General features: G+C 43.1%; 2 protein-coding genes across 9 annotated transcripts in view; one reads left to right on the forward strand and one right to left on the reverse strand.

Annotated features, from left to right (window-relative positions):
• Positions 1 to 963: 963 nt before the first annotated feature.
• LOC125987926 (uncharacterized) overlaps positions 964 to 11,786 on the reverse strand; it is a 31,151-nt gene continuing 20,328 nt past the window's right edge. For 2 of the 6 annotated variants that reach the window (XM_068649522.1, XM_068649521.1), the window contains 9 exons: positions 8,686 to 8,775; positions 8,329 to 8,580; positions 7,938 to 8,267; positions 7,139 to 7,271; positions 4,663 to 4,739; positions 4,011 to 4,334; positions 3,106 to 3,429; positions 2,328 to 2,609; positions 964 to 1,509 (listed from right to left, as the gene is read on the reverse strand). In XM_068649522.1, the coding sequence (XP_068505623.1) occupies positions 1,433 to 1,509; positions 2,328 to 2,609; positions 3,106 to 3,429; positions 4,011 to 4,334; positions 4,663 to 4,739; positions 7,139 to 7,271; positions 7,938 to 8,267; positions 8,329 to 8,580; positions 8,686 to 8,725 (1,839 nt within the window). In that variant the 5' untranslated portion in view covers positions 8,726 to 8,775 and the 3' untranslated portion in view covers positions 964 to 1,432. Of the gene's footprint in view, positions 1,510 to 2,327; positions 2,610 to 3,105; positions 3,430 to 4,010; positions 4,335 to 4,662; positions 4,740 to 7,138; positions 7,272 to 7,937; positions 8,268 to 8,328; positions 8,581 to 8,685; positions 8,776 to 8,861; positions 8,922 to 9,396; positions 9,545 to 11,786 lie in introns of those variants that run through there. The other 4 variants (XM_049752546.2, XM_049752547.2, XM_049752545.2 and 1 more) reach the window with 4 other exon arrangements.
• Positions 9,276 to 11,736, forward strand: gemin8 (gem (nuclear organelle) associated protein 8). Of its 3 annotated transcripts, none has more exons than XM_049752653.1 (4): positions 9,276 to 9,372; positions 9,599 to 9,650; positions 10,197 to 10,506; positions 10,679 to 11,736. In XM_049752653.1, exons 2-4 carry the CDS (start codon positions 9,648 to 9,650, stop codon positions 10,936 to 10,938), a joined length of 573 nt encoding a protein of 190 aa, XP_049608610.1. In that variant the 5' UTR covers positions 9,276 to 9,372; positions 9,599 to 9,647; the 3' UTR covers positions 10,939 to 11,736. The 3 variants fall into 3 exon arrangements, with proteins under 3 accessions (XP_049608610.1, XP_049608611.1, XP_049608612.1); XM_049752654.1 differs by having other exon boundaries at positions 9,299 to 9,372; positions 9,599 to 9,669; XM_049752655.1 differs by lacking the exons at positions 9,276 to 9,372; positions 9,599 to 9,650 and adding an exon at positions 9,736 to 9,877.

Raw genomic sequence — 11,786 nt, forward strand, 5'->3', positions numbered from 1 at the left:
ATTTTAAAGGGGAAGAAGCCAAAACAATGGTTTTCTTTGCAACATGTCATTGCACATCAATTACAGAAGGTGCGCAGGGAGTATCAATCGGAGTAATAGTTATTCATCACATTTATACTTCTTTTAATTGGATGGATGGACGGACGGACGGATGGATTCCGATGGATGGATGGATTCCGATGGATGGATGCCGATGGATGGATGGATGGATGGATGGATGGATGGATGGATGGATGGATGGATGGATGGATGGACGGACGGACGGATGGACGGACGGATTCCGATGGATGGATGGATGCCGACGGGTGTAAATTGAATTGCCATTCCTCAGTTGTGCCCTTAGTAATGACTGGCTGTTTATGGTGGGCAGGATGTGGTCCCCTCCCTTGCACATCCTGCTGGCTCAGAAGGATGCCACAGAACACATTCAAACCATTCATGTGGTTAAGGTTTTTTGGTTGTTGTTTTTTTTTTTTTTAGCCTAGAGTCGTCAATAAAATTGCAGATATAGAAAAAACGTTTTCACTTGAGGTTTTCATAGTGTTGGTTTGCATTTGACACAAAAAGCCTCGTGTTTTACTGTAAGTTTGGGTGTGTGCATTGTTCTGCGTGTGGGAGCAAATTATTTTTGTCATGGCCCGCCTTCCAACTGCAGCCTCCTCAAGGCTTCCTTCCCACCCATAGCAAAGACATGCCCTTTTGTCCAGGCTGAAACAAACACTTCTGTTTTGGAGCAAGAAAGGAGACCAATTGAACAAGAAAAGACCAAAGGGGCTAAGACATTTTTGCGCTGACTGATTCCTAGTCTACTGCTACAATAAATACAGCCAGTGTTATTATTTGGTCATGAGACTAATTCAGAATTTATTTTAATTATGATTTATTTTAATTATTTTATTTTATTTATAAAAACACTAATAAATTCATGTATGGATTTTCCATGGAGAAATAGGGAAAGAAGTCTTACAATGGTGAAAATATGAAATTTATTTCAAAAAAATAAATAAAACCAATTCTGACCGACTTCAGAGGTGCCAAATATATAATATAATATGGTATAAGTGGGGGTAGACTGTAATTTTAAATTGTAAGTTCACCTATCACCACTCGACGGCCGATACGTGTTGGTTGTGCGTGCACCTTTACGCTGTCAAACTTGTCAAATTGGAACTATTGTTGAAGCTAAAAGGGAACTAGGCTTCAAAACACCACCGTCACATTTTCCAGAGAAGAAAGGCGTGAAGAGAAAGGAGGGTGTTGACAAGATTACGCACACAGCGTGGAAAGGAAAGCAGCTCTGAAACCTGGTAGATGACCTTTTCCGCCCTGGTCGAAAAAAATGTCTTTGTCAAAAAGGATTTGTTTTCCGGTCTATGTCCCTCTCCTGCCAGGAGCTGCATCAATTTTCCAAAAAGAACTTACGACGGAGATACTAGAACAAGCCGATGAGGATCAGGACTGTCGGCAGACCGCAAGCCAAGATGATGTTGACAATGAAGGGACTCACTGCTGCACATTAGAAAGAAAGAAAATAAATAAATAAATACATCAAGGTTATGCTCTCAGATGTGTGAGGAGGGGAAAGAACCATTTCCTGCATTTGATTTCCCCCAATAATACAGCTTCTATTCAAAGCCAAGGCCATGACTAATGTCAAAGTTTGAATAGTCACTTGACTCTACTTGGGAGTTAAAGAATTGGAATGGGACTTGAGGCATGAACGCCTGACAAATTTAAGGGCAAGTCAATCCCTACTTTGTTTATTTGTGTAACAATATGCGTCTCCTCTAGTCAGAACGCAGCATTAATTTTACGTTTGTGGAATATACGTAAGATAAGCAACAAAATATATCCATCTCAGAGGGCGGCCATTTTGTCAAATTATGTTACAGTTGGTAGCTCTCAGGTCACAACCGATGGATGATTGGTCGCTTCCCAGCCGTCACGCTGCAATTTACAGAACAACTTCAATTCCTAAGCTGGGCAAAAAAGGGAGGGAGGGAGGGAGGGAGGGAGGGAGGGACTGACCGACTGACGGAGGGACTGACCGACTGACGGACGGACCCGCTGCTCGTTTACCGGCCGAGAGGAAGCCCAGTAGCCTGGCTATTAGCTTGCAAGCTAGCTAGTGTCTAGCGCTGCTTGTCGGTGTGGAAAGCCCTGCGACGACCCGGTGGGGTATATTCCGGTCCCGTGAGGTTTTAAGCAGATATACATTTTGGCAACTCAAAAATGTAAGTCTAAGAAAATTGTCAAACATAATAGCAACTCTTTTTCCGAAGGCCGTAGTTTCACACGTTCAGCGGATAAACAGAGAGAAAGCTCACCAGATAGGTTGCTGAGGGACACTGAGAGCGGTTTGTCCACTCCCTGATGGCGTACCACGCATTGGATGGACCGCTCGGTGAGCTGCCCCGACGAGAGGAGCAGTGTGCTCATCACCGTCGTTACGCCGTCAGCGTTGAGGAAAAGCAGCGATGTGTTGAGACTTTGGTTGTACCCGCCGATACTCCACGTGATCTCTGCGGCGGGCCGCGATCGAGCGCTGCAGTTGGCCGTGGTGACACCTGAAGGCGAGGTCGCGTGGGTCACCTTCACCTCGGGTAAAACTGGAAGATAAAGGGATAAAGAAAGTCGGAAAGAATCTTTGTATTCTGACCACTCACTAAGTTTGACACTTGATGTGTATCACAGGCCAAACATCCGTGCTTTGAAACAAAGCTGTGAGCTGTTTCCCAAAATGGCAGAGTAAACATCATGTCATTTTAGAACTTTGTGGTCATTTTAAATTAGAACTCATGCTGAAGTGACGTAGGGTCGGGTGATGACTTGACTTCTGGCCCACTCAAAAACACTAACAAGTTACGCAATGCGTGTCCCTTAAAAAAAAAAAAAGGCCGTTATTTGTTAAAATGATTCAATTTGATATATTTTTCAGTTGCAAATCTTGTTGGTGTTTTTTTTTATGCACATATTAGCCTTTGAATGTACATTTGGGAGGTTTTGTTATACGGTGCTAAAAACACGGAATCCGAGGACTATCGTGACCAACGCTCCTTGAATGCAACATTTTGGATGCCATTCAGTCCTTCTGCCCAAACTCACCATAAACAGAGAGACAAGTGGAGCCTGTCCTGGTGCCATCTGGGAAAGTATGGAACTCACAGGTGTAGCACGCCTCATCTTCTATTGTAACCGGCTGAAAAACCAGCTTGGTGTCACTCAGGCTTCTGCTCAGGTTCATGCGACTCCGCAGTGCCTCTTCTACATGGTAATGAACTCGGGAGTAGGACGCCACGGTGAGAATCCCCTGCTCAATCTTCTTCTTCCACAGAACCTGGTGCACCCGCTCAGGGAGACCGTACCGGCAGGACAACGTGGCAAGCTCGCCACTTACGGCCATCTTGTTAGCATCTGGATGCACCCTGGCTGGAGAAAAAAAATGGGGTGTGTCATCGCATGCCTTTTTTTTTTTCGGCTCACATCTGCTGGGACTATAATATGCAGTAAAAAGTTTACACAACAACGACGTTACCCCAGGAGCCAGTTTAACAAAGACGAAACTGGGAATCAAACTGTGCTTGCTCACTGGTAGCAAGATGGCTACTGGTGGGTACGGGAGGGAGCGACGGAGGGAGGCATAACCCAACAACGTTCCCATTCGCAAGTGAAACAAACAGTCTTAGTAGAGATGGCACAAAGAGTGCAGTCAAGGGCAACTTGTACCACACAGCTCAAGAATAATGAACAAAGACCGGAGATGGCAAAAGTACGTACATGCTCACACACTGGGAAAAGTAGATGAGTCAAGACTTGTACTATGTGCGGATTGAAAAAAAAAAAGTCTGTTTTCAAATGTAGGGAGTGAAAATAGAAAAATTGCCAGCAAATTTCAAACTGAAGTAAAATACAGAAAGTGAGTGAGTGAGTGAGTGAGTGAGTGAGTGAGTGAGTGAGTGAGTGAGTGAGTGAGTGAGTGAGTTGCCAGCACTGCCAACCACTGAACTCACCAATCACGCTGACGCATGTGACGCCCTCTTGTGAGCCCGCAGGGAAGATGTCAAAGATGCAGCGAAAGCAGCCGTCGTGCTCAAGCCGCACCTCTAGAATGGTGATGGAACTGGAGTTCTTTTGCCACGAGACGAGCTGCACGTTGGAGTCCTGGTGGCTAACGCGGACGGACGCTCCGGGTTGGTACGCCAGCAGGAGCTTGTTATCTTTGTCGAGCCAGCGCACTTGATGGACAGCGTCGCTCATTGTCGTGCTAACATTGCAGCCCAATAGGAGGGGACGGCCTGCTTCGGCAATCTCAGCGGCAGAAGCTAAGACCTCACCTGAGACAATACAATGGCAAGGCTGATTGGCTGGCTGGCTGGCTGGCTGGCGGTGATTTTCAATATCTGTGACATCATTGTTAAGCCATTACATTTATTTTCAAACGTGTCACAGTGACAATATTAGTGTCGCCAAATGATGATTTTAAAATTGAGATGAAATAAAATGGTTTATTAACCTTGTGTGCTGGATGTCCCTCCCATCCAGAGTAGCAGAGTAAAATGCAGACCAAGTCCAAACATGTTCAATTGCAGCAAGCTCAGCAACACGTGCTATCAAACAATGTTTCCACTTTGATGCAGCTGCTGCTGTCTTCCAAATGATCACCTGATTGACGTTCATCTTGTTTAAGCCATGACAGCCATGAGAGCTTCACCACTCCAAGTGCGATTCGTTTCCAGAGCCTGAAACAAAACAATATAAAATTTCAACGTTTGGCTCAAAGTAGTCTATTTCCATTACGTTTTTTTTCTCAAAGCTTAAATATTTCAACAGTGTATTCATTGATTGAAATCACTATTTTGTCACTTTCCATCAAGTTCACGTTCAAGTTTACTTTATTGTCAAAAATCCTATGTAACAGGGTTACCACAGAAGTTTGAAATTGCGTTTGACCAGTCTCCAATGTCCAGTTTAACTAAAAACATTTAAATAAGACATTGACATAAATCTCTTTCTTTCTCACACACACATACACACAACACACACACACATCAGTGTTCACTTAACATGGCTTGCTTGACTTTTGTAAAAAATATTTTGATTTTATTTGTCGACGCTCTTTATTGCTCGATGACATTTTTAAAGTCTTTTTCTTTTTAAATCAACATTACTTTTAGGCCTAGATAATATTCTGTATCCCACTTACTGCTTTATCACTTGGGATGATGATACCTGTTTGCTCTCATAGCTAGCTTTGGAACTAGCTAATCAGAGAGCGTACTTCAATTCTGAATATTGATTTTAAAAAAATATAAAATACAGCTGTAATTACAACAGCGATTACAATCAGGTTATCTAAGGAGAAACTGCTATTCAAACGACTTTCTCAAGCACAGAAATGAAGACTTACAGGTCGTAAGATGAATGAATAAATGAAGGCAAATAAAACTCACCCGCGGTCAGACTGCTGGATGGGTAAACGTCGGTAATTAGTGTGTTTTCAACATTTCCGATGAAAGGACGCCATGAGTAGCGAGCGCCACGTGATTTGGCTCAGGCTAAGCTCATGAGTAGCGAGCACCACGTGATTTGGCTCAGGCTAAGCTCATTAGCTCCCTCCCTCCCTCCCTCCTCCAATGGATTCGTTCAAACCAGGAAAGTGCGACATCCAGTGGCCATTTTCTGTCCTGCAGTCATTCAAATAACTAACGTCTTATTCAAACACAAGTCGAGTGCGGCAATGTTTTATTTGAACTCAAACATAAATCGGCATATTTTATGTTTAATAGTGCAGCAGAAGAGGGCATTGCATTGAAATTGCACAATTATATACGTATGTATTTTCAAATCAGCATAAAAATCAAACTTATAATATATATCAATCAAGCTTATAATAGACATATGTATATATATAATTTATAACGAAATCATAATATAAATAAGATCCAGTGTGTATAAAAAAATAATTCAGAGAAGATTAAATTTGCAAATGAGCCAAATGTTTTTTTCTAAACACTGGATGTGAAAGTGCGTGTGTCAGGTATATACAACTACTTCAAGAGTCTGTCTTCAGTTTGCCAAGAATCTTTCAACTGAAAAGCCCAACTAGGATGCACAAAAACGTCACTTTTGAGAATGACTTGACTGTTCCTTCTACAACGATATGAACTTCAGTTCAGGTATTGCACTAATCATTACGACCAGCTGAGTAAATGACAAACTCACTTTTAAAAGGCTAATGAAATCCGACCAAACCACCAAGACATTGACTTGCTGTAACTGAAACATTGTGAAGCTGCATAAAGTGCTGGGTTGAAATTGGCTGCTAAGATGCTTCATTGTGCTGATGGCCAAGCTGCAAGCTGTCTGGGAGAGACGACGAAAAACTACACAACTGACCTGAACTTAAGCCTGTGAAGAGGAACCAAAACAAGGAACATTATGAAGTTAAGCCGGCCGGGTGTTCTTGTTTTGAATTGCCCTGAATAGTTCCAGTAAAGTGAAAATGAAAATGTTTTCTAAATGTCATCAAAACACAGAGGGAGGGGATAACAATGAATAGTTAATAGGTTCAGTAAAGTGAAAATGTTTTCTGAATGTGACCAAACCACATAGGGAGTTTTTAAGCCTTGTTTTGTGTTCTTGCCAATATCTTTAATCATTCAAATATGTGATAATGACCTCCTCCATTATCACATATTTGAATGATTAAAGATATTGGCAAGAACACAAAACGAGGCTTAAAAACTTGTTTGGCTCTAAAATGCTGTGGGTATGCCCGCTCTAAAGCAGCCACACCAGCGGACCAAGGTGGGAATGAATAATTATCGCTAGCTAGCGATAATTGTTACATCCCTAGCTAGCTAGCTAGCTAGCTAGCAGCAGATTGTAACTGTGCCGCCAGATATGTGCCGATACAGAAATGTCTGACAAAAGCTAAAAGCGTTTCAGCTAAGCAATGTCATTTCATAACATTCACATCGTATTTCTGAGGGTACAGTTACAACTTGGGAGCTTAAGATCAGGGGATGCTTTGAGAATAATTGTCAATTCTTTGTCTATGTGAAGCCCTTGGAGACTGCTTGTGATTTAGGGCTATACAAATAAACTTGACTTGACTTGAGTTGAGTTGAGAACTCACCTCTTTGGTTTTCTTCCAATGCGGACTCCTCGGACTACGAGGACCATCACACCAATCCCACCAATCACACCAATCACAGCAATCACACCGATCCCAGTAAGAATTACTCCTGTTTTGGGTGGTGCTCCACCTGCTTTAAAAACACAAACAAACAAACAAACAAACAAAGAAACACTTGAAATGACGTTTATACTGGCGTTGCAAACACTGCACCTTCTACTGCAAATCAAAACATGAAGAAAATGAGATGTAATTTGCTTAAAAATAAACATTACAATGACTCAGAACTCAGTTATCCATCTGTCATCGTCAAAGTGAAACAGAAAGTTACTTCAACTTTCACTTTTATTTTGACTCATCGCAGATACTGGCATAATAAACAAGTCATGGCTTCTAAATTGGGTGGAGATGAACTGAAAGAGAAGATATGCTCGACACTGTAGACGCCAGCCTTAATGTGTCAACACTGTGACAGCTCTCATCATGTTGTCATTACTTGAGAAGTAAATGTCAGGTGGAACTTGAGCTTTGGTGGTTAAACCACCGCAGAACCTCGGACTAAAACCGAATCGGAGGTAAACAAAAGCAATCATGTTAATTCAATGGACGCTTTCTCGTCGTCACCAATAAATACTTCCTTGGGCTTGCCTGCATTAAACAATTTCAGCCAAACATTTTGTGCTTGCGTATGATTTTTGTTTGAAGGACAAACATTTTCGTAATAGATTCGAGTTGTTTCAAAAAAGTGGAATATTTCATCAGAGTTTCAAGGAAAAAGGTTGCTGGAAACTGTACATACCTGTGTCTTCTTCCTCCAGGCTGGTGGCATCCCAAGAAAAAGGAACCCTCACCATCCTTTTATGACTGCCGCTTTGCACCACGCAATCCGCATGGCCGTCCCAACTCCCCAACATGAGCACGGTGACATTGCCAGCGCTGGTGAACGTGCCGTCCTCGTTGCCGACCGTGGTGGACACCGTCTTGTTTAAAATGGTGGCGTTGTGCGAGAAGTCCCAGCGGATGAAGGGTGGCGGTTTCCCGGTGGCGGAGCAGCTGAACACAACGGTCCTGGTTCCGTTTGTGAGCCCGCTGTCTGCTTGATCTACCATTGCGTTCACCTCAGAGATTCCTGCCAAATTCAGCAGCCGTTACCAAATGGCACAAGTCGTCAGACTGACTGTTGGTTTTACCTTGCACGGTGAGGCAGGTCTGCTTCCTTTTGGAGGGCTCCGGGAACACGTTGAAGATGCAGATGTAACAACATTCGTCTGCCCACGTGGCGCTCTTCAGGGTGAGGGACGCCGAGGTGAGGGACGTCTCGTTGAGAATCACCTTGCCCCGGTAAGGCTCGTTGATGTGCTGTCCGTGGACCTTGCTGTAAGATGCCACATTCTCAAGGCGATTGTCCCGCAGACGCCTCTGCCATGTCACCTGCTGCACACCTGAGGCCAGGTCAACGTCAAAGTTGTGAGGGGAGCAGCTTGCAGAGCAAACGTATGGATCTTCTGAGCAAAAGGGTGCGACGGTACTGCAGTTTGACGGACTACCTTTCTGGTCGTGCAGCTCGCACTTGTAGAAAGCGTCCATGCCATAGTCCACTGTTGTCTTCCCCAAACCGGTTACCTGCACGCTGGCAGCTGAAACACAAAAGAGTGCATGCTTTAATCATGGCAACAAATCTTGCAGGTCGCTCTCGTATTTTCAAAGTAAGTAAGTAAGTCACCCCTTAGAAGCAGGAAAGGGAAGAGCAAAAACTGCTGCCGCATCTTGCACCTTGCTCTTTCTTGTAAATGTCATGTAAAACGAAACGAAAACAACCTCGTGATCCTTTTTTTTTTTTTGTCAAGCATTGACGACATAAGGTTAAAACAGATTGATTTAACGCCCACTCTTAGAACTCAGTTGTGTTACAAACGGGCAAAGTGTGCTAAAATAACCGAAAATAATAACCAAAAGTCGGTGTTTGTTATATGACGTTTGCGGTTCATTTTTGGGGGGAAATGTATTTAGCAGAAACATAGCCTACAAACGTTATTTTTTTTCGTAGAAAGAACATATCAAAGACGGATCAAAGCAGACATTCGAAAAAGCAGCACAAAATTGAAGATTAAAAAACAATTCGGTTGCTGTTGATTTGCTAACAACCACTATGCGGCGGTAGTGAGTAGTTTTTGCAAAGGCTGCTGGGAAATGTAGAGTTTTTGTTTTTTATAACTCAAAACAGATTGTGAAATGTGAGTTATTCAGCAAAAACGTACCTTCTGCGTTCATCTATTTCGTGATAGCGGGCGAAAGTCGGGCTGTTTTATTTGTAGTTTAAGAGGCGTACCCGTGTTTGTTTGGGAGATGCTAGCGCCTAATGCTAACAAATCCCCCTCAAATCGCCTCCCTTGTTTGCTAGCAGCCATGCTAACCTGCTCTTCGTCTGTTTGCTTATATCTCTTTAATATTCCTCCTCAGATTGTTCCTGCTGTCGCGGGTGTTGGGCGGCACTGAAGAGCGAGCGCATATGGTGAGAGCGAGCGCACATGGTGAGAGCGAGCGAGGATAGCTAGATAGCTAGCTTGCTAGCTAGATAGATAGGGGCGTACTCGAGCCACAACTTCATAAGCGAATGACAGTCTCGCATTTGACTGACTGCTCTTTTTTTTTCAATTTGTTGCTGGTTGGTTAATCAATTTGACTGATCCTCTCCAGAGTGGAAAGAAAAATAAATAACCAAACTGACAAACTTTACTTGTGGGTAAAAAAAAAAAAAAAACGACAGTAACGTATAACATACCCCGGATAAGCGAATGATTTCAGCCTCAAACGTCAACGCTTATTTATCTAACTTTATAAAAGTGTTTTGTTCTTTGACATATCCTTGGATTTAGAAAACTTGATTGACGGTTTTTGCTATTTTCGCTAAACTTATGCATAAAGATCATGAATACATATCGTATTTAGTATAGTAGAGCAGCATACAGTATGAATAAGGACTGGGCTTGAAATCAGATGATTATTGGAATACAAATGAATGCTACTACTAAAGTCATGTCTGACTTCTCCTCGACAGGAGGACGGAAGCGCTCAAATGTCCTGGTTTTCCAGCCCCGTCTACAACCGATACTGGCAGCACTACCGGCAAGCGATGGCCTGGCACCAGAGGCACAGGCGAGCCTACCAGAAAGCCTTGGAGGCCGCTTCCGGCCCCATCTACCGCCGCCAGCGAGAGCGCTACGCAGACTGGCGTGCGTGCCAAAGTGACAGTGAAGAAGAAAAGAGCAGCTCGGACGATGAGATCGAATGCGACGTCAGTAACATGGAGATCAGCGAGGAGCTTCGGCAATATTTTGCTCAGACCGAGAAACACAAAGAGGAATTAAGTAAGTAGACAATGAATGAAATTGTAAGTTCATTTTTTTTCTTGAATGTCTTTCTTTTCTAATTCATTCATTTTGGCATGCTAATCCAGAAAAAGGTGTATTTTTTTGGCCGCCCAAAATAAATAAATAAATAAACAGCGGTTGACTTGAGTACTCTTGCTGTCCTGCGCAGGGCAGCAGCAACAACTTGAGGCCGAGCAAGAGGACAGCTACGTCCCAGCCGATCGGGACCTGCGCAGCACCTGCCGGCAAGCCAGCGTGGCCCCGCCCACCGAGCGGCCGGGTGAAAGGCGTGGGGCCGAGATGAAAAAGCTGTACGGTGAGGAGGCCGCCAAGATTCTGGCCATGGAGACGGCGATGCAGCTCGCGTTTGACAGAAACTGCGACCGCAAGCAGCCCAAATACTGGCCCGTCATCCCACTTAAACTTTAGCACTGGAGACTTTGATATAGTTGGCATATTAAAAGTGGAACACGGAAAATGAGAGCTCTTTCAAAAGACTTAATGTAACTGTGGATTTGTTGATGTTGGGACAATACATTTCAAGATCATCAATAGTCTCATTTTGGGAGGAGGGGACGCTTGTTGCAACTTGTCTTTTATAATCAAGTCATGTTTGGATGAAATTGGGTTTTCAGGTACAGTGGCGCCTTCAATTTTTGCTTTGACTTGTGAGTGCCAACTCGAGACACACTGTATATTTTAAAGCCACTCGCACTTGACGTTTCCTCTAAACTTTCATTTAAAAACAAGGATGTGATGTTCCAAAGTGATGATTCAAGACAACCACACAATGTTGCCTTAAGTAAGGCTTGCTAGCATGATGCTAACATATATTGGAAAATGCAACGGGTAGCATTAATAGTCCTCGTTTTTAACCCTTTGAACAACATATTTGTTGCTTGCTTCTTTAAAAACAATATTTTGGGGCAGAGGCCAATGGCATTTCCTTTTAATTTCAATGTGGAAATATTTGAAATAATGCTTTGAGTTACTTTTTACAAACCAGAGAACAAACCAACTTAAAATCTGTAAACAGTGAGAGCTCAAGACAACTTGATGTAAGATCTTGGAGACTTGCAAAGCAGAAAAAGCAGCAAGGTGAAAGAACGACAACAAGGCAGCATTAACAATGATGGCAACAGAATCGGAGAAGCAAGGTATTCCCCATCCATTGCCTTACTTTGAAATAATTGCTTAAAATAAAGAATAAAAGCATCATGACAACTACTGTGACATCATTTGGATTTTTTCCTTTCTTTAAATTTTAATCTGTTAGC

The sequence above is a fragment of the Syngnathus scovelli genome, chromosome 2 (genome assembly GCF_024217435.2).
Source record: "Syngnathus scovelli strain Florida chromosome 2, RoL_Ssco_1.2, whole genome shotgun sequence".
Lineage (NCBI taxonomy): Eukaryota > Metazoa > Chordata > Actinopteri > Syngnathiformes > Syngnathidae > Syngnathus > Syngnathus scovelli.

Excerpts from the sequence above, each read along its gene's own strand:
- gemin8 (XM_049752653.1), top strand. Across the intron at positions 10,507-10,678 it reads GAAACACAAAGAGGAATTAA|GGCAGCAGCAACAACTTGAG; the intron begins GTAAGTAGACAA and ends TGTCCTGCGCAG.